Consider the following 26,911-nt stretch of genomic DNA (forward strand, 5'->3'; position numbering starts at 1 on the left):
TTCTTCAAAACATTTATCACTAACTTTACTAACTGAAATTGTTTGTTTGTCTTCCTTCATTAGGATATAAGCTCTATGAGGGCAAGAGTTTTATCTGTCTGGGTCAACTCTGTATACCAACCTTTAGAACAAATGGTCTGGCACGTTGGAGAGGCTTAATTTAAAAACCGTGAGTTGGGGAGTAAATCAGTTGGTGTGATGTCACTAGCAAGCTTTTTTTGTCATTTGGCGGAAAATCACCTGGAGGAAAGGAGTCCTGAGAGAACACTTCTGTTAATAAAAATGCTGTGCTTATTATTCTTGACTTCCTGTTCCCACTGGGACTTGGGGACAAGGGAAAATACTATTTAGATCAGCTTAAGAGTGTTTCTGAGACCCAGTGTGTCTCTGGTCCCTGAGAAAGAAATACCATGGGTCACTCAAGCAGGTCACTTGGGAAGTTTCTATAATTTCAGATCTTTGAAAGATCTTTTTCTTTTTATTATCTCTTTTTTGTCACCTACTCTCATTCTGTAGTCTTCCTTATTTTTTTCCTTTAAATTGTAGCCACCTGGGTTAACCCAGATGCACTTTTGTTTAGTTTAAATTTCTTTCTTATCCTGTATAGATTTATCAAAAGGCAATGTAAACTTTAAGGCACTATATTACTGATTTGTGTGGTGTTAAATGCATTCAACTTCTTTGAATTTTATTTTTATTAATGTGTAATATACTAATAAAATTATAGGCCTCAAACACAATGAAGTTTGATCTTTCATTTTTTAAAAATATTTATTTATTTATCTATTTACCTATCTATTTATTTATTTTGGCTGCACTGGGTCTTGGTTGTGGCACGCGGGATCTTTTAGTTGCTGGCACGTGGACTTCTTAGCTGCAGCATGTGGACTCTTAGTTGCAGCACACGGACTTCTTAATTGCGGCATGCGAACTCTTAGTTGCGGCATGCATGTGGGATCTAGTTCCCTGTCCAGGGATGGAACCCGGGCCCCCTGCATTGGGAGTGCGGAGTCTTACCCACTGGACCACCAGGGAAGTCCCTGATCTTTCATTTTTTTAATGTGAAAGTTTATCTCAGCCTAAGAATTAACTTAGACAAAAATGTATTTAGAATATTTTTAAGCTAATTTTTGTACTTAAAGTGTACTTCTGATCTGAAAACACATTTCTTTCTTTAATTTAGAAAATTCTTAGTTATTCTCTCTTTGAGTATTACTTCTCTTTCACTCCCAACATTGCTTTCTTTTGGAATTCTTTTTAATGTTGGAGCCCCAGTTTAAGTCTTCAAATGAAAGCTTTTTTTGGTCAAATTCTCATACCCTGTATTTTATTTTAGTTGATATCTATACCCAAGGAATGTTACTTATTTTTAGATGAGGTGATAAATGGCAATCTAAACTAAATTATTCATTAAAATTGATAGAGATCTATCAACTTTTAAGAAAGTAAATGCTTAAAAAATAAAAGATATATTTTATAATGTAAAGGGACCTAAGAATCTGCGTGTGATTGGGTAGGGAGGAGGGTTTTTAGGTGGTAGAAGCAGAAAAGTTATTAGTATCTGTGGAAAAATAACCAGTAATAGATTCCAGTCTCTTATAGGGAGATCCCAAAGGAATAATGAATGAATGCTTTGAGTACCAAGCTTAACACAGTTTTCACCTCTGAGCTGTATTCACTAGGGCATTCTTGTGAAAGATAAACATTATGCTGTCATTAGCGCTTTAGAGGACTCCTGTGGTGTAGTCTCCATTGTGGAGGGAAAAAAATCTTCTCTTTTGTTTCCCATTCTCTCCCCACACCCCAACTCAAGTGAAAAGATGAAAATTTATAAAAACTTTACTCTAAAATCTTTGATAAAGCAAAGAAAGTTGTATAATGTTTGGTTGATCATTCATTATATGTATATTTGCATTATAAAAGTAATAGTTAACATTTTTTGAGAACAAACTGTGCAAGGTGCTGCTTGGCATTTTACATATATTCTATCATTTATTCACATCAGATCTGAAATTTAGTATAATCTTGCCCTGTTGTCACAGATGTTGAGGCTCACAGAAGTCAAGTAACTTGCCCCCAATCTCATAATAGTAAATGATGGATCTAGTGTTCAAACCCATGTCTCTGAGACTCCAAAATCTGATTTTTTTCAAAATAACATACTACTTCCTTGATATGGGGATTATTTTGTTTTTATAGATCTGGCCCAGCAGCTTAAACGTAAAGCCAGATTTGGGGGTTTTTTCCCCCTAGGTTCTCATTTATTTTTTATTTTTTAATTTAATTAAATTAATTAATTTATTTTTTGGCCGTGCCAAGTGGCATGCGGGATCCTAGTTCCCCAACCAGGGATCAAACCTGGGCCCCCTGCATTGGGAGCGTGGAGTCTTAACCACTGGACCGCCAGGGAGGTCCCTCAGATTTTGTTAATCCTGGGGCAAGGGTACTACCCCTAAATGTATTTGGCAGATGATGATGTGCAGGTGAACATGGCTTTCAGTCATAAAGTTTCTGGGTTTTGTGGGGAGGTGTTCCCTTCACTTGTGGTCCCTACTGTCAGCATAGCTTCCACTTCACTCAAGGATTCTATGTTCCATCATTGAACTGTTCTGCAATAGACTCTATTTTTCAGGGAAAGTAAGCATTAACTTCTCTGATGGCGATTTCTGTATTTGCTGTTATTTCTTTCAGAGGTATCAAAGGAAGCTTGCACATGTCTAGTGAACAAATCTGCTGTTAAATTATTGAACAGCTCTTGTCATGAAGTTCTTTTGTAGTTCTAAACTGAGGAAAATGTCTCCTTAATGAAGGGTGATTTGTTGCTGTTTCATTCAGAAAATATTTGAATTAGAAAGTGCTTAGTTAAGAGCATTTGCAACTAAAAAACAAAAGACCTGCCTAATATGAATTTAAATAAACCCTAAGTTGTTTATGTTTCATATTTGTCTCAAGCAAAAATAGAATAAATCCTGTCTGTGTTACTACTTTCTCCATAAATTTTCCTCCCTTAATATCTCATATATAGCTGTACTTAATGTCTTAATCGTTATGTTCATGAATTGAATTTATTTACTCAATGGGATTGTAAGCTCTGTGAGAGCAGGTACCTAATCTTAACATTTTTTTTGTGACATTTGAGGAAATAATTTTTATACTGAGACCTCTAAAGTAATTCATACAGTAAGTTTAGTCTAAAGGAAGGCATCAATATTTTTGGCTTTTAGCCAGACAAACTAGAGTGTGATAATACAAGGTATTTTATGCTCACCAGAAGCCCTGATAAAATTGGAAAACAAATTTTCATTTAACAAATGCCATTTATTTAAAAACAACTTTATAAATATGATATGTGTCTTTCATAGTGGAAGGTTGGGAATTATTGTTTGGTAGTGTCTGGCCCAGTGCTGAGAATAATGATTATAAAAGATATGATTGATTTATTGATGGTAATTAATGTACTTTTTTGTTTTAGGGAATGTTGTAGGCAACTTGGGACATTCCTTCTTCAGTCAAAGTTTCCTTGGCAGTAAAGAACATGGAGGATTCTTATATGTGACATCTACTTACCAGTCACTGCAAGACCTAGTACTCCCAACCCCACCTTACTTGTTTGGGATTCTCATCCAGAAATGGGAAACTCCTTGGGCTAAAGTGTTTCCCATCCGACTAATGTTGAGACTTGGAGCCGAATATCGACGTAAGTATAAAATACCCTCTTCTAAGCCATATGACCAAGACATAATGACTAAACAGACTTGAGATATTCAGAGAGCCCCATGGTGATACAATTAAACGGAAGTATTCTTTTGAAATAGCTAAGCTAAATTTGGCCAGTGTCTCTACTTATTTTGGCTAAAATGGGAAGAACTCAAAATAACATTATTGCATTGTAAACTTACTGGTTTTGTAGGTTAATTGATAGATACATGATCATCTTCAGAAAAAATGAATATCAACTTAACAAGTAACTTTATTTTTTATAGTATCTATATATGGTAAGTATATTTTTTGTCACTTGGTTGGAAAATAGTTATGACAAATTATATTTTATATAATGTAATAGATACTGGAAGCTAGTGGTATAGAGATCACTCTCAGCTGGTAAAGTAAGCAACAAAAGAGCCTCCTTGCCCATGGCCATAGCAGTGCAACTAAGCTGTGATTGTTTTTAAAGACATTAAGGCCTAAATGCAAGCTTTACTTTATTTTATTTTATTATTATTTTATTTATTTATTTATTTCTGGCTGTGTTGTATCTTTAGTTGCGGCACGTGGGATCTTTCTTTGCAGCACACAGGCTTCTCTCTAGTTGTGGCGAGCAGGCTCCAGAGTGCATGGACTCAGTAGTTGTGGCACATGGGCTCCAGAGCGTGTGGGCTCTGTAGATGAGGCACGCGGTCTCAGTACTTGCAGCGCGCGGGCTAGTTGCCCCCCCCCCCAGCATGTGGAATCTTAGTTCCCTGATCAGGGATTGAACCTGCATCCCCTGCATTGGAAGGCAGATTCTTAACCGCTGGACCACCAGGGAAGTCCCATGCAAGCTTTATTTTAAACTTTATATCTTTTCCTAATCAAGGTTGCCCTGGTCTAGGAATCAGACCACTTGAATAAAGTTCTTAACTCTGCCACTTAACTAGCTCTGTAACTTTGGGTGAAGTCATTCAAGTTGTCTGATTGTCAGTTTCCTTTGCAACTGGAGATAATAATACTTGCCTTTTATATTGCATGGTATTATTAAGAGGATCAAATGAGATAATTAAAAATTATTTTATAAAACATAAAACAGTGTATTATATGTTTTCAGCAGGTCACCTTCAGTCTTTCACTTATTCATTCATTCAACAAGAATTTAATAAAGGCCTACCATGTGTAGTAAATCTGGAATTCAGAAATGGCTGAGACGTGGTTATAGGCTCTTGGGAACCTTTGTAAGGAAGACATAGAAATCATAATTATAGTAGTATATTATGTCAAAACACATGTTCAAAGTTAACAGAGTTCTTTGGGAGTTCAAAGATGGGCTCTAACTTCACCAAGAATGAAGGACCAAGGTACCTCTGGACTGAACTGTGAAAGAAGCATATGAATCAGCTAAATGAAGTAGGGAAAGGAAAGGATTGTGTGCAGAGGAAAAACATTTGTATTTTCCTGTGTTGTACAGGCAGTTTAAACCGTAAAGTTCGAGGAATGAGCCAGCTAATAGGATCACCTGGTGTTTGGCTTGTCTAAGGAGGGTCCTGAGTCAGAAATGTGTAAGAGTGAACTCTTTTAGACTTCCTGAGCACAGAGGAATCAGGAGATACTTGTTTCCTGGAATATATTAATCCAGTTTGGGAAAGAGTGCTTCTTAAGACATGTAGTTCATTTTTGAAACAGCTGCATCAAAAGACTGGTGTGGTTTGTAGAAGGCTCCAAATTTGTCTGTGATGCTGTTATGGTAAATACTTTCTGAGCCCTAAATTTTATGCTCTAATGAGTCATTACAATTATATTTTGAGAACTCTGTGAAACATGATGTCTCTTTTACCAAAATTTTAAGCTGCCAAACTTAGTCTGATCATTTCTCATTTCCATAGTTTATCCTTGCCCACTGTTCAGTGTCAGATTTCGGAAGCCATTGTTTGGAGAGACGGGGCATACCATCATGAATCTTCTTGCAGTAAGTTGGGAATTTTTATTTTCTTTTTCCTTACTGGGGTTTGCATGAGAAGGAAGAGAAGGATTTTATTATTTTGTTAGTACCCTGCTTCTTCACGTAGGTGAAGATTTATGCTATAGGAAAAGAACAGAACATGTATATTCTTTGGAAAGTATATGGAGGTTTGGAATGAAATAGTACAGGATTCTGGCTCTTGGTTATACACTAACTAAGTGACCTTGCAGGATTATTGTGAGGAGTAGTTATACTTAAAGCACCCAGCATTATGTCGTGTTTTAATTTTAAGCCTGGCATCCTGGTGGTGTCCCCTGTGTCTGTGTAGCTTACTCTTTTGCCAAAGATTGGTCAGAGTTTGTGTTCAAATACCTCTAGCCAGTAAGGCATCTATACTTTCTTGATGGATCTGCATGGACTGGGATTCAAATGTCATTCTTTTCTTTTCTGCTGGACTTGCTCATGTCTCCTCTGCACATGCACGGGCTCTAACCCTGTTGACCAAGAAGGTTGGTTGGCTTGGGCCCATTAAAGTCACTGCTGCACATGTGCACAGACTAAGGTCAGTCCTGGGTATTTGGAGAGTTTATGAAGTTGCCTATGTCTGTCTCATTACCAGAACTTCTTGTTAAATCTCTGGCTAGTCTGCCTGCTCATTACTTGCTCCAAGTAGGCTAGCAACCTCAGGCTGACAGAGCCACTGGTCCTTTTCACTAGCCACTGAGATTACCACTTTAACTGAGACACTCCAAATCAAGCAAGATCCTTCAAGCAGCAAAGCTTATTGTTTTCACAAACTACCTTGCCCTGGCTGAACTATCAACAGGGCTAAAGGCAGCCCCAGGCAAGAAGATCACAGATTCAACTCTATTCTTCTTACTTGAAGCTCAGTAGTTTTTATGAATGAACACATCTCAGTGTATTGTATGTCTTTGGTCTAATTCCAGGGCACTGAAATGGTTTTTTTGTTTGTTTGTTTTGTTTTTTTAATCTACCCAACTGTTTAGTTGCTTTGGGGGGACTTGTTTATTTCCTCACTCTGTCATGCGATTGTAGTTATAGTTCCAGTTATCTTTAAAAGAGATGTAAACAATAAGAAAGCTTCTTGTAGGTTTACCCATGTAGTTGCCATTTCCAGTGCTTTTCATTCCTTTGTATAAATCTGTATTTCCATCTGGTGTCATTGTCCTTCTACCTGAAAGATTTCCTGTAATGTTTCTTATAGTGTGGATTGGCTGGTGGTGAATTCTTTTAGCATCTGTATTTCTAACAATGTCCTTTGTATTTGAAAGATACTCTTGCTGGATGTAGAATTCTAGGCTGACAGTTTTTCAGATGAGAAATATGTATTCCCTCCTTTGTTCCTATCTACATAATGTTTTATCCTTCTCTCTTTGCTTTGAAATTTTTCTTTTTATCACTATTTTTGAGCCATTTGATTATGTGCCTTGGTATAGTTTTTTCCATGTTTCTTGTGCTGGGGTTTTCTGAGCTTCTTAGATCTGTGGGTTTATAGTTTTCATTAAATAATTTTTCTGTCCACCCCTCCTCTCCTTCAGGGACTCCATTGTTAATAGACTTATTAGCCTGCTTGAAATTGTTTCACAGCTCACTAATGCTCTCTTTATTTCTTTTTCAATGCTTTTTTTCCTCTGTGTGTTCATTTTGGACAGGTTTTTTTTTTATTGCTGTGTCCTCAAGTTCACTAATCTTTTATTTTTATTTATTTTTTTCTGAGTTAGAACTTTTTAATTTTTTTTAACATCTTTACTGGAGTATAATTGCGTTACAATGGTGTGTTAGTTTCTGTTTTATAACAAAGTGAATCAGCTATACATATATATAACTCCATATCTCCTCCCTCTTGCATCTCCCTCCCACCCTCCCTATCCCACCCCTCTAGGTGGTCACAAAGCACTGAGCTGATCTCCCTGTGCTATGCGGCTGCTTCCCACTAGCTATTTTACATTTGGTAGTGTATATATGTCCATGCCACTCTCACTTCGTCCCAGCTTACCCTTCCCCCTCCCCGTGTCCTCAAGTCCATTCTCTATGTCTGCATCTTTATCCCTGTCCTGCCCCTAGGTTCTTCAGAACCATTTTTTTTTAGATTCCATATATATGTGTTAGCATACAGTATTTGTTTTTCTCTTTCTGACTTACTTCACTCTGTATGACAGACTCTAGGTCCATCCGCTTCACTACAAATAACTCAATTTCGTTTCTTTTTATGGCTGAGTAATATTCCATTGTATATATGTGCCACATCTTCTTTATCCATTCTTCTGTCCATGGACACTTAGGTTGCTTCCATGTCCTGGCTATTGTAAATAGTGCTGCAATGAACATTGTGATACATGACTCTTTTTGAATTACGGTTTTCTCTGGGTATATGCCCAGTAGTGGGACTGCTGGGTCATATGGTAGTTCTATTTTTAGTTTTTTAAGGAACCTCCATACTGTTCTCCATAGTGGCTGTATCAATTTACATTCCCACCAACAGTGCAAGAGGGTTCCCTTTTCTCCACACCCTCTCCAACATTTATTGTTTGTAGATTTTTTGATGACGGCCATTCTGACTGGTGTGAGGTGATACCTCATTGTAGTAATCTTTTATTTTGAAGTACTTAAACTGCCATTGATTCCATCCTTTTTCTTTTTTCCTGTAATTTCAGCCATTGTAATTTTCATCTCTAGAAGTTTGACTTGGGTCTTTTTCTATATCTTCTGTGCCTGTACTTAACTTTTTAAACATCTGGAATATAATTATAATAAGTATTATAATGTCCTTGTTTGGTAATTCTAACATGTGTTTCAGTTCTGACTCAGTTGCCATTGATTGATTTCCCCCCACCTCCACCCCGCATTTTGAGTTGTATTTTCCTGCTTCTTTGCATCCTTGGTATTTTTTAAATTTTTTATTGGATGACAGATATTGTGATTTTACCTTGTTGGATCCCAGGTATTTTTATGTTCCTATAAAAATTCTTGAGTTTGGTTACAAATAACACAGTTAATTTATCTAAAAAATAGGTTGATCCTTTTGAGTCTTGCTTTTAAGATTTGTAAGGTGGAACCAAAGTCTTGTTTAGTATAGGGCTGATTATTCCCCACTACTAAGGCAAAACCCTTCTGAGTACAGCTGACCCTTGAACAACGCTGGTTTGAACCGTGAGGGTCCACTTATACGTGGATTTTTTTTCAACAGTAAATACTACAGTACTACATGAGCCATTCTTGGTTAAATCCTCCAGTGCAGAACCACGGATATGGAGGGCCGACTATAATTTATACATGGATTTTTGACTGCACAGAGGGGGTCAGTGCCCCTAACCCCCACATTGTTCAGAGCTCAGCTATATTTGTAATGACTTTTGGTGTTGTCTGGAATTAAGCCAAACTTCACAGATTAAGCACAGTCCTTCACAAGACTGCCATTACTTCAGATGCTAGCTGCAAGTTCAGGGGTCCCCAGACCTCCCACAGTTCTGACTAACTAGATACAAGTGTGGGAGATCCCACTAGCCCATCAGGGTTGATAATTCACTAGAATGATTCACAGAACTCAGCAAAGTACTATGCAGTTGACCCTTAAACAACATGGGCTTGAACTGCTCAGATCCACTTATATGTGGATTTTTTTCAATAAATATGTACTACACAGTCCATGGTTAGTTGAATCCACAGATACAGAACTGCACTTCAGAGAGCTGAGTGTAATGTTATACACGGATTTCCAACTGTGCAGGGGTTGATGCCCCAACCCCCAGGTTATTCAGGGGTCAACTGTACTTATGATACAGTTTTATTATAACAAAGGAGATATAAATCAGGAGCAGCCGATAGAAGAGACACATAGTGCAAGGTCTGGGAGGGTTCCAAACAAGAAGCTTCTGTGTCTTCAGGAACATGTCACTTTCCGCGTACGTTGATGTGTAACAATACATACGGCATGAGCTCCTAAGCATCTGTGCCCTGAGTTTTTATTGGAGTTTCCTTACGAGGCCTGATTGATTGAATCACCAGCTGTGTGATTGAACTCAGTCTCCAGCCCCGCTTCGGCACTCTGCAGAAGTCAGGCTGATATCACGTGCCTCAGAGCCCCAGCCTCTCATCACATGGTTGGTGTTTCTGAAATGGCCAGCCGCCACCCCGAGTTATCCTTTTAGCATCAGTGTCATCAAACTGACATAGACTCTCAGAGTCTGCCAGGAATAACAAAGGCACTCATATCACTCAGGAAATTCCACGGGTTTAGAGGTTACCTCCCAGGAACCAGGGGCAGAGGTCAGCCAAATTCTTTATTATACAGTAATACTTTACCCAGTGCCCATGAATTATGAGCTTTTTCTATCTGGGTTTTGGGAATAGGCACTATTCCCAGACCTGTGTATCACATAATGCTCCCAGTAATCATTTCAGGCATTTCTTTCACTAGCCTCAAGAAGTATCCTCACACACATTTGCTAATCAGAACACTGCTGTTCTGATGCGACCCTCTGTGAACCTTTGGAGTTCTCTCTCTGCAGTTTTCTCCTCTCTGTCCTGTGAACTCTAACTACCTTGAATTTTTTCTCGATTTTCAGTTTTGTCTCCTCAACTCAGGAAGTCTGCCAGCCTCTGCCTGGGTTCCCGCTTCCTGCATCTGAGCTTGGAAACTCTCCTAAAGCATAACCTGGGCAGTCATAGAGCTCATCTTGTTTGTTTCCTGTCTCTCAAGGACCACTGTCCTTTGTTGTCTGAAATTTGGTGTCTTGGAAATCATTGTTCCATGTGTTTTGTGCAAATTTTGGTCGTTTAAGGCAGGAGGCTAAATCCAGTCCCCTTTTCTCCATCTTGGCCGGAAGTGAAATTTTTTAAATTATATTTTAATCTATAAGATATCTCTCTCTATTCTTCTATTTCAACCCCCATCCCTTTGTCCCTCCTTGGTAACTTTAGTTTTTAGTCACATTTTTGACAAGATAGTTTTTCTTTCAGATTGTAATCTATTTTGGAATGAAAAGGAGATATTTATCCTGTAATCAAGCAACAGCAGCCTAAGGTTTTTATGGTCTATCTCAATTCATTTTTACAAATATTTATTGGATTATCTACTGAAGCATCTCACTCTACATCATCACTTTCTCCCTAGTTTACCAGGATTTACAACCTATTGATTTCAACACCTTTTCACTGTTTCTCACTCCTCCGGCTTTTCTGTTTATCTACATTAAGATTCCATGGTTTCATCATTAAAATCACTTTTTTACATAATTCTAGTTCTTTTTTCGCTTTTACCCTGTGTTTTGGTAGCCTGGCAAAATGTAAACCCTGATTAAATCTACCTCTTTCTTAAAAAATTTTTTTTTAAATTTATGTATGGTAAAATCCACCTTTTTTGGAGTACATTCTAAGAGTTTTGACAATGTATACAGTTATGTTACTACCACTGTCACAATCAAGATACAGAACAGTTCCATCACCAGAAAATTTGCTGGTGCACCTGTAATGTCTGGTAACCATTGATCCTTTGCCCCTATAGTTTTAGTTTTTTCAGACTGTCCTATAATGGAAATTATACAGCATGTAGCCTTCTTAATCTGGCTTCCTTTACTTATCATAATGCATTTGAGATTAATCTGTGTTGTATGTATTGTTGGGAAGGAAATAAAATCTTTTTCTTCTACTCATCTCAGGTTCTTCAGCTGGGGCCCTCTAAATTAGACTGGCCAAAGACTGATTAACAAGAGGCATATTTAGGAGTAGTATATTCTGGTACCCTTCAGTATCAATAGGTCATTCATTTTTATTGCTGAGTAGTGTTGTATTGTATGTTTGAACTACAGTTTATTCATTCACCTGTTGATGCATATCTGGGTTTCTAGTTTCTGGCGACTGGGAATAAAGCTGCTATAAACATCCATGTATTAAATTTTGTGTGAATATTTAGTTTTCATTTCTCTGGGAGTGGGATAGTTGAGCCATATTGTATGTTTAACATTATAAGGAACTGAAATTGTTTTCCAAAATGCCTGCAGTATTTTGCATTCATCAGGTATAAGGATCCTTTTTTTTTTGGCCAGCATTTATTATTTCTCCTTTTTGGTTTTTAATTTTTGCCATTCTAACAGGAGTCTAGTGGTTTTAATTTTTGTGATTTTAGTTTGTATATTTCCTGTGATGAATGATTTAGAGCATCTTTCATTTGCTTATTTTGTCCTCTTTATATCTTTAGTGAATGTTCAAATTTTTCCAACTGTTCATATTTTAAAAATACGGTTGTTGTTTTCTTATTGTTGAGTTTTGAGAGTATTTCATCTATTCTGAATGTAAGTCCTTTGGTAGATTTGTGTCATTTAAAAATATTTTCTCCCAGTCTGTAATTTATCTTTTCATTCTCTTAAGAGTGTCTTTAACAGAACAAAAGTTTTTAATTTTGTTGAAGTCCAGTTTATTAATTTTTTTATGGAGTGTTCTTTTTATATCATATCTAAGAACTTTTTGACTGAAACTTATATCACAAACATTTTCCTCCATGTTTTCTTCTAAAAAGTTTGTAGTTTTATGTTTTATATTTAGGTCAGTGATCCATTTTTAGTTAATCTTTATGACTGTTAGGCATTGTTTGAAGTTCTTTTTTTTCCCATTTGTATGTCCATTCATTTCAGTATCATTTGTCATTTACTTGCCTTTGCACCTTTATCAAAAGTCAATTGATTATACCTGGTTGGATCTAATTCTTCCTTCATTCGTAACTTACATCCAAACTTAAATATGAGTGAAGACAAAAAGAGTAGCATATTCACCAGTCTCATTTTAGATTCATGACCAATACCATTAAGGAAGCTCTTGGACCTACCTGGCAGTCCTTCCTGGTCCATAATACATTCCTACTCCTCTAGATGACTATTTGCATGGGATCTCTTCTCAAATTTCCAGTGCCTCCTCTCCTTTCCTCAGTTTCAACTGATGGCTTAGCCCCAATTTTCCTGAGTGAATAGAAGCAATCAGAAGATAATTTTCACACAGTTGCATCCAGCAACTTACTAATATCTATACATTTTCTTTTCTTAGCTTCCAGGACACCATTCTTTCTTGGTTCTTCTCCTGCAGTCTTCTGACTTCCCCTTCCCATCATATTCTACATCTCAGTAAATGGCAGTTCCTGTCTTCAACTTGCCCAGGCCATGAAATTCAGAATCATCTTTTTTTTTTTTCACATTCCACATCCAACCTACGGGCAAATATTGTCCTTTTTCCCTTCAAAATATATCTAGAGTTTGAAACTTCTCACAATCTTTTGAACTGTTAACATCTTCGTTCAAGTTATCACTGTCTTTTGCCTGGATTATTTTTATTATGCTTATCTGATATCCTTTCTTCTATTCTTGTTCCCTTTCCATCTATTGTTTACAGAGAAAGTCAGAGAGATCCGTTAAAATAGGTCAGAAGCCTTCTAAAAGTTAAGGCAAAGGTCCTTGTGGTGACCTACCAGACCCTAGGAAATCTAGCTGCGTGCTATCACTTTGACCTCATCTCCTACCATTCTTGCTCATTTTGCTTCAACCATACTAGATGTGATGTATATATGCGTGCATGTTTTACTCTACAGGTATTCATTTAGTCCCCAGGATGTTCCAGGCATTTGGGATATAACAAGAACAAAACAAGTGAGCATCCCTACCCTATTGGAGCTTACCTTAGAGGGAGGAGATAGTTAAATATATACAGAAAATGTTAGGTGGTGACAAAGCAGGGATAAACATTCAAATATTTGTTTAATATTGTATATAAAGGGTATATGAAACTTTTTAGTCTGCTTCTTTGTAAGAGTTTACAGGCTAATCAGAGAGTAGAATATACACAATGGGGCTTTCATTATACATTTTCTTATTATTTAAATGAATGAGATCTTTTAATTTTGACATTCTTTTTATTTATGCTAATTTTATTACTATAAATTAAATCCTGCCGTTGATGAATTCTCTCTTCCACTTCAATCTGCTTTTGCCCAGGACTTTAGAAATTACCAGTATACATTGCCAGTAGTTCAAGGTTTGGTGGTTGATATGGAAGTTCGGAAAACCAGCATCAAAATTCCCAGCAACAGATACAATGAGGTAAGATTTCCCATGAATTTTTCATAATTCAATATCATAAATGAAGATGAGAAATACATGATTACATGTAAATTTTTAGTTAATCGGCAGTGAAATCAGTTCATAATATTATATGAGTTAGATCAGTGATAGGGAATTCCATAACAGAAAGATAAAATGTTAGATTTGTGATTTATTTAGTCTTTGCTTGTGTTATTTGTTGTGTTTTGACCTTTTGATGCCGACAATCAGTGACAGATTTGCTTTTTGATTGAAGTATAAAATTAACTTTATAATATTTATTAGTGGTGGGATCTTTTATTTTTCCCTCTTTCTATAAGTATGTATTACTTTTAACTATACTTAATGTTCAATCATAGCTCACCTATAAGTCCCAAAATTATTTTTAAATAAGGTTTTGAAAGCAAATGATTGCATCTTGAATTAAGCTGTATTTTGTAACTAAAATGAAATTGTGCATACTACACATACATTAACAGGATTATGTAATAACTGTTCTTGCCTATTTGCCATGTGAAGTAGTACTTGAATTTAAAAATTTCTTAAAATGGGTTCTAAAGTGTTGGATAGTAATCATTGTGATTTAAAATAGAAAATTTAAAACTTAGTTTGATATAATGTTAAAATTTGTTGTTTTATTAGACAGGGTGATAACTCCACAGTTACTTCTTCCACCATATCTTGGTATAAAATAACTTCTTCCCTCCTTCTCTTTCTTCCTTTTCTTCCTTTCTTTTTTCCTTTCTCATTCAGCCATTTATTCACTTACTCATTTGTACATTCAATAAACATTTTATACTTGATATACACTTAAAATCACAGAAATGTCTTACTGGACTTTTAAGCTCAGGGCTCAGTATTATTATGTGGGAATGACCTATTTGAAGAAAACATTTACCCTGTGGCTTTCTGTCTGATGGCTTTTTTCAGGACACTAGAAAATAGTAGTTAGAATGTGTGCTTAATTTTTTCTGGGATACAATTAGCTATTAGATAGTCCTACCTTGGAACCATGCTAAACTAGAGTCAAATCTTTAAAGAGAACTATTTTTATGTAATTTATGCCTTAAATAGTTTTTAAAGGAGGCTATGCTTTGAAAACTTGTTTTATTTCCCATATTTGAAGTGTTATTATCTATTTCACAAACGTCTATTAAGTATATTCCGTGATATGATACAAAGATGAATCAGACATTATGCTTGCCTTCTGGGAGCTTATTGTCCAGAAGCGAGATGATCAGATGTCAACTCCAAGTGGATAACGTACATTGCTATCCTTGGTGTTTGCAAGATGGTACTTTGTGTTTGGTAATTAGATCTGTTTATACAAGTATATTTGTAAAAGCTATGAGGCCCCCATAATTATTTCAGTACTTGACTGAGGACATTCATGACAACAGCTGCCATTCATATTATCTGTCTTTATCTGAATTCTGCCTCCTAGGTTTATGGTTGTGCAGGTTCAGAAATCTTTGTTCAAAAACAGTAACTGTATTTCTTGTCATTTATTACATTTAATTTTCAATAAAGTTTACCAATTATATATCACTTATTTTTCTTACTTGATTTAGCAGACTGACTTCCCTTCTAATTCAATTTTTGTTTTAACTCAGTGTAATTTTATTTCTCATGATCTTGGACAGTTGAATTGTCTTGTGTCTGATAGTTGAAAAAGTAATTTCTTATACATTATTTCATTTAATCACCACAATATTCCACTTTTCCTCTCATTCATTTTTCTTTATTTGTACCTTTAGTTTTTCTTATCACTCCCTGAACTATGTTTTCTTTTGTTTATAGCCTTTGCACAAGCTATTTTCTTATTGTTGCATACTTCCCTTACTCTTCATTTGCATAACCCATACTCAATTTTCAGGTTTCAGTTTAAATGGTATTTTCTCAGATAGGCTTTCATTTTTTCACATATTTATTTCAGATAGGCTTTCATTTAATAACACACATTCTATGTGTAGTACTCACTACATTTGTAATTCCTTATTCAGTGTCTGTTTTCTCTACTAGACTTTTAGTTCCATGAGGGACTGTGTCTGTCTTGTTTACCACTGTATCATTAGCAGTCTATCTAGTATAGAGTAATTGCACAAGAAATATATATATTGAATGAAGACATGAAACAAATAAAATATAAACAATATAAAATATAAAACAAAATATAGATATATAAATAATATAAAAATAACTAAAAGATAAAGTAATGTGGAAATAAGTGCTGAAACTTATTGGAAGTTTATTAAAGATTCGAAGAAGGGAGAGCTCTGATAAATGAAGCAGTCAGGAATTTGCTTTATTTCTAAATGAGCCTGAATCCCTAACAGCCAGAGCAGCACATTCCATGTAGATGTTTATAAACATTCATGTAGATGTAAATGAAGGAAAGATTTGAAATGGACAGTGAAGGATGTGTAGGCACTATAAAGTAAAGGGTGGAAAATAAGTGAAAAGAGGGATAGATACCAGCCTAAACAAAAGGCAGGAAAGCACCAGGAATGGGCATGTCTTGTAGGGAGGACGGGAGATACCAACCTGCCTAGTGAAGAAGAGGCTAAAGGCGACTGGGAAATGAAGTTGTACAAAGAGACTGCTGGATATTCAGAGGCTTTCAGAAACCACACAAAGGAGTCTAGACTCTAATATGATAATTTATAGAGATTTTACAGGTTCTAAAGCAGAAAAGTGAATTAACCAAAGTAGAATTTTAGAAAACTGAGTTTTGGCAGCTATATGTAAAATGTGGAGAGAGGGGACCTCTAAGTGTCAACTGAAAAGAAAAAGAAAAGCACAGCGTAAAAGTTGAGAATTATGTTTTATACAGTGGCCTTATTGAGGACTATAGCCCAGGATACAGCCTCTCAGATAGCTCTGAGGAGCTGTTCCAAAGAGGTAAGGGAGGAGCCAGGATTTATAGGAGTTTTTGCTGGGAAAAAAACAAAACAAAACAAAACATGTAGTTGAACATCAAAAGAGTGCTGCTAATCATAAAAAAACCAGATATCTCAAGTTAATGATTTTAGTGCTTTTCTATGTATGGGAAAATGCAAGAGTCAGGGCTCACTGAAATTATTCCTTAGACAGGCATCTTAACTCTCTAGGGCCAGTATCCTGTTTTTCTCCATCCTGATTTACCCTAAGGGTGCACTGTTGGTGGCAGGTGCAGTGGCTGATGACTTGATGATAGGCAACATTTGTTGTTTACCAGAATGGCAGGCAACATTCTTTGTTTACTGAAATGGCAGGCAACATTTTTTTCCATATAAGGAAAGACTTTAAGCTTAGAAAGCTAGAAGAAGATAATATTTCTGAAGTAGTGATTTTAATAAATGAAGTAGTCGTTGTATATAAATTTTCTAATCTCCTTCATCAAGGCCATGCAAGATCTCTGTTGGTCTAGGTAACGCTACTCATGTTCTTATGATGAGATTATTTTGATCATTGTGTTAACTAACATCTATTGAGGGTATATTATATATCAGGTACTATTCTAAGCATATATGTGTCTTCACACTATCTCTGTGAAATGAGTAGGGTAATTACCTTTTTACAGATGAGGAAATTAAGGCACAGAGTGAGCAAGTGTTGGAGCTAGAATCAAACCCAGACACTCTAATTCCAGTGTCCCTACTCTTAAACACTATACTAAACCGATTTTCATAGACATCAGTTTAATGATTACATCTGATTGTAGGGCTGATTATAGGGTCTTTACAGAGGTAAAGCCCTAATCTAGTATGACTTATAAGAAGGGGAAATTTGGACATAGATATGCATAAAGAGAAGGTGATATGAAGAGGCATAGGGAAAAATGGAAGTCAAGTCAAGTCCTTGACTCTGCAAGTCAAGGAGAGAGGTCTGGAACAAATCTTTCCTTTTATAGCCCTCAAATGGAACCAGCTCTGCTGACATCTTAATTTTGGATTTCTAGCCTCCAGAATTGTGAGACAATAAATTTCTATTGTTTAAGCCACCAGTTTGCAGTACTTTCTTATAACAGCACTAGCACACTAACATAGCAGTCCACTGTAAATAGCTAAACATCAAGACAAAATATGTGGGGGGAAAATACAAAGGACAATGGGGCAGAGAAGGTGAGCCCTATGATTACCCTACTTTACTGTCTGGAGTTTCCAGGCCATAGTGCAGTTAGGGGGGGAACCTAAACTGAGCCTAGAGGTCTCCCTGCATTGAAGACAGTGTAGGGAGGGCATGATGGCTAGCATTTGCAAGACAGATTATGGAAATAAAAGAACTCTGGAGATCTGCAGGAGGTTCCTATTGTGTCTTCAGCTGATTACTAATCAGTGCATGTATGTGAGAAAAACACTGGAAAGGAGCAGGGAACACATTTCTCAAAGGTCCAGGAATAATTTGTATTCTTACGAGCTAGAGTAAGAAAGGGACAAATAATTCCTGAGGATCGAAGTTATCCATAAATTTAGGCTGCTCTGATCCTACCTAACAAGCTTAAAATAAAGCTTCAACAAGATCAAGGCGCATACATGTTAAGGAGAGACACAGAAAATATAAAAAAGACCCAAATCAAGCTTCAAGAAACAAAAATGACAATGAGATGAAAAATACACTGGATGAGATTAATGGCAGATCAGACACTGCTGAAAAAATTTAGTAAACTTAAAACAGCAACAGAACTATCCAAAACGAAACACAAAGAGAAAAGGCTGAAAAATTAAGTGAATGGCACATGATTGAGATGTGGGAAGTGTTGGATGGCCTAACTCTGTAATTGAAGTCCCCAAAGGAGAGAAGTGGGTTGACAGAAAAGATATTTGAAGAATCAGTGATAAAAAATTTTATAAATTTAATGAGAAGTATAATCACATAGATTCAAAAAGCTCAATGAACTCCAGTTGCAGGAAACAGGATGAAAACTACATTAAGGAACATTATAATCATCAAAATCAAATTGCTTAACACCAGAGGTAAAGAGAAGAATCTTAAAAGCAGCTAGAGAAAAAAATCCACATTATATACTGAGGAATGAGTATAAGAATGACAGCAGACTTCTCATCAAAACAGTTCAATCTGCCACACAGTGTACAAAATCTTTAAAGTATACTGAAAAAGATAACCTGTTAACCTATATTTTATACCCAGTAAAAATATGTTTCAAAAATGAGAAGCAAAATGCTTTTTCAGAAATATAAGAGCTAAAAGAATGTATTACCAGCCACCTATTCCACAAGAAATGTTAAAGGAAGTCCTTCATGGAGAATACCAAATAATGGAAATCTGGAACCACACAAAGTAATGAAGAGCAGCAGAAATGGTTAAATATATAGGTAAATATAAAAACTCTTTAAAAGATAATTGTTTAAAGCAAAACTAACAACAATGTTTTGTGGAGTTTATAACTTACATAGAAACAAAGGGTATTTCCAGGAAAGGGGAAATAGAAGTATACAGATGGAAAGTTTCTATATGCCATGGGATGTGGCATAATATTACTTGAAAGTAGATTGATAAGTAAAGATGTAGAATAAAAATCTAAAAGCAGCCACTAGAAAAATTTAAATGGAGAGGTATAGCTAATAAGCCAACAAAAATAAACTGGAATTATATAAAGAAGGCTGAAAAAGAAGAAAAGGAGAAGAAAGAGGAGATAAAACAAATAGGAAATAAATGGCAAGATGCTAGATTTAAATCCAGCCATATCAATAATCACATTAATTATAAATGACCTAAGCACCCTCCATTAAAAAGGAGAAATTGTTAGATTGATAAACAAGAAAGATTCAGCTATATGCTGTGAATAAGAAAACCACTTGAAATATGAGGATACAGATAGTTTAAAAGTAAATGGATGGGAAAAGATATACTACAGTAACACTAATCAAAAGAAAGCTTGAGTGGATAGAGTAATATCAAAGTGTATTTCAGAATAAACAATATTACCAGGGATAAGGAGGCACATTTCATAGCTATTATAAAGGGATCAATTCATCAAAAGGGTATAACAATCCTAAACATTTGTGCATCTAATAACAGTGCTTCAAAATGCATGAAGCAAGAACTGTTAGAACTATAAGGACAAATACAGATAAATAGAACTACAAGGATGAATCCACAAGTATATTACGAGATTTCAATAACCCCCTGTATCACTAATTGATAGAAGAAGTAGACAACATTAAAAGGATCATACACCACGATCAAGTGGGATTTATCCCAGGGATGCAAGGATTCTTCAATATACGCAAATCAATCAATGTGATACACCATATTAACAAATTGAAGAATAAAAACCATATGATCATCTCAATAGATGCAGAAAAAGCTTTTGACAAAATTCAACACCCATTTCTGATAAAAACTCTCCAGAAAGTGGGCATAGAGGGAACCTACCTCAACATAATAAAGGCCATATATGACAAACCCACAGCAAACATCATTAAAAAAAAAAAAAAAAAAGAAGAGGAAGTAGACAGAAAATCATCAAGGATATAGAAAATTTGAATAAAATACACACTTCTCAATAACCCATGGGTCAAAGAAGAAACCTAAAGAAAAATTAGAAAATATTTTGAGCTGACTGAAAATGAAAACATGGCGTATCAGAATTTGTGGGATGCAGCTAAAGCAGTGATTAGAAAGAAATTGATAGCGTTAAACTACTATATTAGAGAACAAAGACATCTCAAATCATTGACCTACTCTTCTACCTTAGGAAATTAGAAAAAGAAGAGCAAATGAAACACAAAGCAAACAGAAGAAAGGAAATAATAAAGACCAACAATTCACAAAATAGAAGGCAGAGAAACAATTTAAAAAATGAAACTAAAAGTTCTTGAGATCAATAAAATCAAATTTCTAATCAGATTGATTAAATAGTGAAAACACACAGGGTACAAGAAAGGTGACAGAGTAGGAGGACATGGAGCTCACTGCCCATCCCCCCCAACAAACACATCACCAGTGCATTAACATGTGGAGCAATTCTCACTGAAAACTAACTGGAAACTGGCCTAAAGATCCTTGTACAACCAAGGCTCTAAGACAGATCCACAAAATCGGGTAAGAAGGGAAGAGAAGCGATCAGGTCAACCTGTGTCCCTAGAAGGAGACACAGAAAAGGTGGGGGATTACATAGGCTCAGAGATCCTCCCTGGGGAGAGAGCTGTTCAAGCCACATATTGGGCACCCTAGCCTTGAGTTCTGACACTGAGAAGGTGAGCACCTTAGCTGGTTTGAAAACCAGTGGGACTAACAGGAGGGCTGTAAGACTCTGATTATGAAGTGCATGCACACACTTGCTACTCCTGAAAAAAGGTGGAGGAAGGAGATTAAAGCTGCATAGAACTCTGGCTGGTTTCCCACAACCACTGCAGTGTGCACCCTGGCCTGAGCTGAGTGCCCTTTCCATCCCCAGTTGCTCCATGACACAGTTCCACCCTAGGGCAAGGGCTGCTGCAGCCAAGGGGAGTGCATGGTTGTGAGGGACAGAGCCAACGTGGACCCAGAAAGGCATCTGAATGGGGTGGGGACAGCCATTGCTGGTGTTTATGGAGGCAGTGCATCTGAAGCACTCTAGGACTCTGACTGGGACCAGGACTACCATAGCCCGCATTGCAACCCATGCTGAGCACCCACTCCAGCCCTTCTTGCTCTAGTACTGCTCCCCTCTGGAGCAAGGGAACTGGTGCTGGGAGTGGGAGATCACACACTTAGAGGGAACTGAGACAGCTTGGACCTGACCCTCAGGGATTCTGCTCCAGCCACCTGGGACCTCACTGCACCCCAAATAGGGTGTTGATGGCCACCGAGCAGAGGAGAAGCCCCAGCTCACACCTGGCTCTCTTCCTAGCCACTCCACCTCCAACCCCACTTTGTACCAGTGTGATAGCTGCCAGCACACCCTGGGGGAAGAGATGGTTTGTGCTTGTGTCAGATCCAGCACTCCCACCGAAGCCACTTGGCACGTGCACTGTATAAGGACACTCACACAAGGACAGCCCTTCAAGACCAGAATAGATAACTGTGCCACCTAATTTCATAGACACAGAAAGTTAAGCAAAATGAGAAGACAGAGGAATTTGTTTCAGTTGAAAGAACAAGAGAAAACTCCTGAAAAAACAACTAATGAAACAAATAATTTACCAGATCAAGAGTTCAAAGCATTAGTAATAAGAATGCTAAATGAATTAGGGAAAATAATAGATGAACACAGTAAGAATCTTAACAAGGAACTAGAAAATATTTAAAAGAACCAGTCAGAGCTGAAGAATACTATAACTGAAATGAAAAACACACTAGAAGGAATTAACAGCAGAGTAGGTGATGTAGAAGAATGCATAAGTGATTTGGAATATAGAATAATGGAAATCCCCCAACCAGAACAGTAAAAGAAAAACAAAATTTTAAAGAGAACAGTTTTAGGGACCTCTAGGACAATATCAAGCTTACCAACATTCACATTATAGGGATCCCAGGAGAATAGAAAGGGGTCAAAATGTATTTGATAAAATTATGGCTGAAAACTTCCTGAACCTGAAGAAGGAAACATATCCAGGCACAGGAAGCACAGAGGGTCCCAAACAAGATGAGCCCAAGCAGACCCACACCAAGACATATCATAATTAAAATGGCAAAAGTTAAAGAGAGGATTCTAAAGGCCTTTAGAATTCTGATTTTTCTGCAGATACTTTGCAGGCCAGAAGGGAATGGTACTATATATTTAAAGTGCTGAAAGGGAAAAACCTGCAACCAAGGATACTCTACAAGCAAGATTATCATTTAGACTTGACAGACAGAAAAACAACTCAAGACAAGCAAAAACAATGAGTCCATCAATACTAAACCTACCTACAAGAAATGTTAAAAGGTCTTTTCTAAGTGGAAGAGACAAGGCTACAACGGAAAGTAAAAAATCTGTAGGAAGGGAAAAATCCACTATTAAAGGCAAATATATAGTAAAGGCTGAGGATCAACCACTTAAATATACAAGTACAAAGATTAAAAGACAAAAAATTATAAAAACAACTATAAAATAAACAGTGAAGGGATTAACATGAAGCTGTAAAATATGACATCAGAAACACAAAATGTAGATTTTTTAGAATGTGTTTGCACTTAAAGGACTACCTGTTTAAAAGATCAACATGTGTGAACTACCTGTTAAAGATCAACACGTGTGAACCCTATGGGAATCACAAGTCAAAAACCTACAATAGATATACAAAAACTAGAGAGAAAGGAACACAAGCATACCACTAAAGAAAAACCATTAAAACACAAGGGAAGAAACTAAAAGAAGATGAAAAGAACTGAGAAGGCCTACAAAAGCAATCAGAAAACAATTAACAAAATGGTAATAAGTACATATCTATCAGTAATCACTTTAAATGTCAATGGATTAAATGCTCCAATCAAAAGACATAGAGTGGCTGATTGGATAAAAAAAAAACAAGACCTTTCTATGTGCTGCTTACAAGAGACTCATGTCAGAGCTAAAGACACACAGACTGAAAGTAAGGGGATGGAAAAAGATGTTTCATACAAAAAGATGTTCAACATTAGAGAAATGCACATCAAAACTACAATGAGGTATCACCTCACACTGGTCAGAATGGCCACCATTAAAAAGTCTACAAATAACAAATGCTGGAGAGGGTGTAGAGAAAAGGGAACCCTCTTACACTGTTGGTGGGAATGTAAATTGGTGCAGCCACTATGGAAAACAGTATGGAGGTTCCTTAAAAAACTAAAAATAGAGTTGCCATATGATCCAGCAGTCCCATTCCTGGGCATATATCCAGAGAAAACTAATCTGAAAAGATACATGCACTCCAGTGTTCACAGCAGCACTATTTACAATAGTCAAGATGTGGAAGCAACCTAAATGTCCATCGACAGATGAATGGATAAAGAAGATATGCCACACACACACACACACACACATATACACACACAGTGGAATATTACTCAGTCATAAAGAAGAATGTAATAATGCCATTTGCAGCAACATGGATGGACCTAGAGATTATCATGCTAAGTTGAAGTAAGTCAGAAAGAGAAAGACACATATCATGTGATATCACTTATATGTGGAATCTAAAATATGATACAAATGAACTTATTTTCAAAACAGAAACAGACTCACAGACATAGAAAACAAACTTAGGTTACCAAAGGGGAAAGGTGGAGGAGGGATAAATTAGGAGTTTGGGATTAGCAGGTACAAATTACTGTATATAGAATAGATAAATGAGGTCCTACCATATAGCACAGGGAACTATATTCAATATCCTGTAGTAAATCACAACGGAAAAGAATATGAATAAGAATATGTATAAGTATAACTGAATCACTTTGCTGAACACCAGAAACTAACACAACATTGTAAATCAACTATAATTTAAAAAAAAAGGTATTTCATACAAATGCAAATGACAAAAAAGCAGGGGTAGCAATACTCATATCAGATAAAACAGTATTTGAAACAAAATTATAATAGAAAACAAGGAAGGGCATTATATAATAATAAAGGGACCAATACCAGAAGAGGATATAATACTCATTAACATATGTGCACTTAATACAGGAGCTTGTAAGTATTTAAAGCAAATATTAACAGACCTAAAAGGAGGAATGGACAAATTACAATAATAGTGGGGGACTTTAACACCCCACTTGCATCACTAGATCATTCAGACAGAAAACCAATAAGGGAACAGTAGTCTTAAATGTCACATTAGACCAGTCGGACTTAATAGATATCTACAGGACATTCCATCCAAAAAAACCCCAGAATACACATTCTCTTCAAGTGCACATGGAGTGTTGTCTAGGATTGATCACATGCTAGGCCATAAAACAAGTCTCAGCAACTTTAAGGGGATAGAAATTAATGTCATGCATTTTTTCCAACCACAACACTATGAAACTAGAAATCAATTACAGAAAGAAGAATGGGAAAAGAACAAACGTGATGACCAAACAACATGCTACTAAAAAAACCAATGTGTCAATGAAGAAATGGAAGAGGAAATAAGAAAATACCTCAAGACAAATGAAAATGGAAATTGAAATGGAAACACAACTTTCCAAAATCTATGGAATGCAGCAGAAGCAGTTCTAAGAGGGAAGTTTATAGTGATATAGATCTTCCTCAAGAAAGAACAAAAATCTCAAATAAACAACCTAACCTACCATCCGAAGCAATTAGAAGAATGAACAAAGCCCAAAGTTAGCAGAAGAAAGTAAATAATAAAGATCAGAGAGGAAGTAAATAAAATAGAGACCAAAAGAACAATAGAAAAGATCAATGAAACCAATGTTTATCTTTTGAAAAGATAAACAAAATTGTTAAACCTTTAGCCAAGGTCGTCAAGAGAAAAAGAAGACCCAAATGAACAAAATAAGAAATTAAAGGGGAGAAATAAGCAACACCACAGAGATATAAAAAATCATAAGAGAATACTATGAACAGTTATATGCCAAATTGGACATTCTAGAAGAAATGGACAACTTTCTAGAAACACAGAACTTTCAAAGACTGAATCAGGAAGAAATAGGCTATTCAACCAGACGATCACTAGTAGTAAAATTGGATTTCTAATAAAACAAACAAACTCTCAGCAAACAAAATTCCAGGATTGGACGGTTTCACAGGGGAACTCTACCAAACATATAAAGAAGAGCAATACCTGTCCTTCTCAACTCTTCCAAAAAACTGAAGAGGAGGAAAAACTCCCAGATTTATTTTATGATGCTACCATTACCCTGATACCAAAATCAGAAAAAGACACTACAAAAAAAGAAAATTACAGGCCAACATCTCTGATGAGTATAGATGCAAAACTCCTGAACAAAATATTAGCACCTGAATACAACAATATATAAAAAGGATCATACACCATGACAAGTGGGATTTATTCCAGGCATGCACAGATCAATCAGTGTGATACACCACATTAACAAAAGGAAGGATAAAAGTCACATGATCATCTCAGTAGACACACACAGAAAAGCATTTGACAAAATTCAACGTCCATTCATGATAAAAAAACTCTCATCAAAGTTGGTATAGAGGAAATATACCTCAATATAATAAAGACTATTTATGGCAAACCCATAGCTAATATACTCAATGGTGGAAAGCTGAAAGCTTTTCCTCTAAAATCAGGAACAAGACAAAGGATGCCCACTCTCACCACTTCTGTTTAACATAATATTGGAAGTCCTAGCCACAGCAGTCAGTCAAGAAAAAGAAGGAAGAGGCATCCAAATTGGAAGGCAAGAAGTAAAACTGTCACTGTTTACAGATGACATCATACTGCATATAGAAAATGCTAAAGTTGCCACCAGAAATCTATTAGAACTAATAAATGAATTCCATAAAGCTGCAGGATATAAGGTTAATATACAGAAACCTATTGCTTCTCTGTATGCTAATTATGAACTATCAGAAAGAGAATGCAAGAAAATAACCCCAATTAAAATTTTATCAAAAAGAATAAAATACCTAGGAATAAATTTAACCAAGGAGGTAAAAGACCAGTACTCTAAAAACCATAAAACATTGATGAAGGAAGTTGAAGATGATACCAAGGAATGGAAAGATATTCCAGGTTCATGGATTAGCAGAATTAATATTGTTAAAATACATACTACTGAAAGCAATCTACAGATTTAATGTAATCCTTATCAAAATACTCGTGACATTTTTCACCGAACTAGAAGAAATAATCCTAAATTTATATGGAACCACAGAAGACCCTGAATTGCCAAACCAATCTTGAGAAAAAGGAACAAAACTAGAGGTATAATACTCTCTGACTTCAGACTGTACTACAAAGCTTTAGTCATCAAAACAACATGGTACTGGCACAAAAACAGACACAGATCAATGGAACAGAATAGAGAGCCCCCAAGTAAACCCACATACTTATGTTTAATTAACCTACGATGAAGGAGGCATGATATACACTGGAGAAAAGAGCGTCTCTTTAATAAATAGTGCTGGAAAAATTGGACAGCTACTTGTAAAAGAATGAAATTAGAACATTTTCTCACACCATATACAAAAATAAACTCAAAATGTATTGAAGACCTAAATGTGACCTGAAACCATAAAACTCCTGGAAGAAAACATAGGCTGAACACTCTGACATAAAGTGTAGGA

At 36.2% G+C, this 26,911-nt stretch overlaps 1 protein-coding gene across 5 annotated transcripts in view; it reads left to right on the forward strand.

Annotated features, from left to right (window-relative positions):
* Window positions 1–26,911, forward strand: part of ZFYVE9 (zinc finger FYVE-type containing 9) — a 187,430-nt gene that overhangs the window by 134,128 nt on the left and 26,391 nt on the right. For all 5 annotated transcript variants that reach the window (XM_036833828.1, XM_036833820.1, XM_036833838.1 and 2 more), the window contains 3 exons: window positions 3,473–3,697; window positions 5,577–5,659; window positions 13,651–13,755. In XM_036833828.1, the coding sequence (XP_036689723.1) occupies window positions 3,473–3,697; window positions 5,577–5,659; window positions 13,651–13,755 (413 nt within the window). The remainder of the gene's footprint in view (window positions 1–3,472; window positions 3,698–5,576; window positions 5,660–13,650; window positions 13,756–26,911) is intronic.

This window comes from Balaenoptera musculus, chromosome 1, assembly GCF_009873245.2.
Source record: "Balaenoptera musculus isolate JJ_BM4_2016_0621 chromosome 1, mBalMus1.pri.v3, whole genome shotgun sequence".
Taxonomy (NCBI): Eukaryota; Metazoa; Chordata; class Mammalia; order Artiodactyla; family Balaenopteridae; genus Balaenoptera; species Balaenoptera musculus.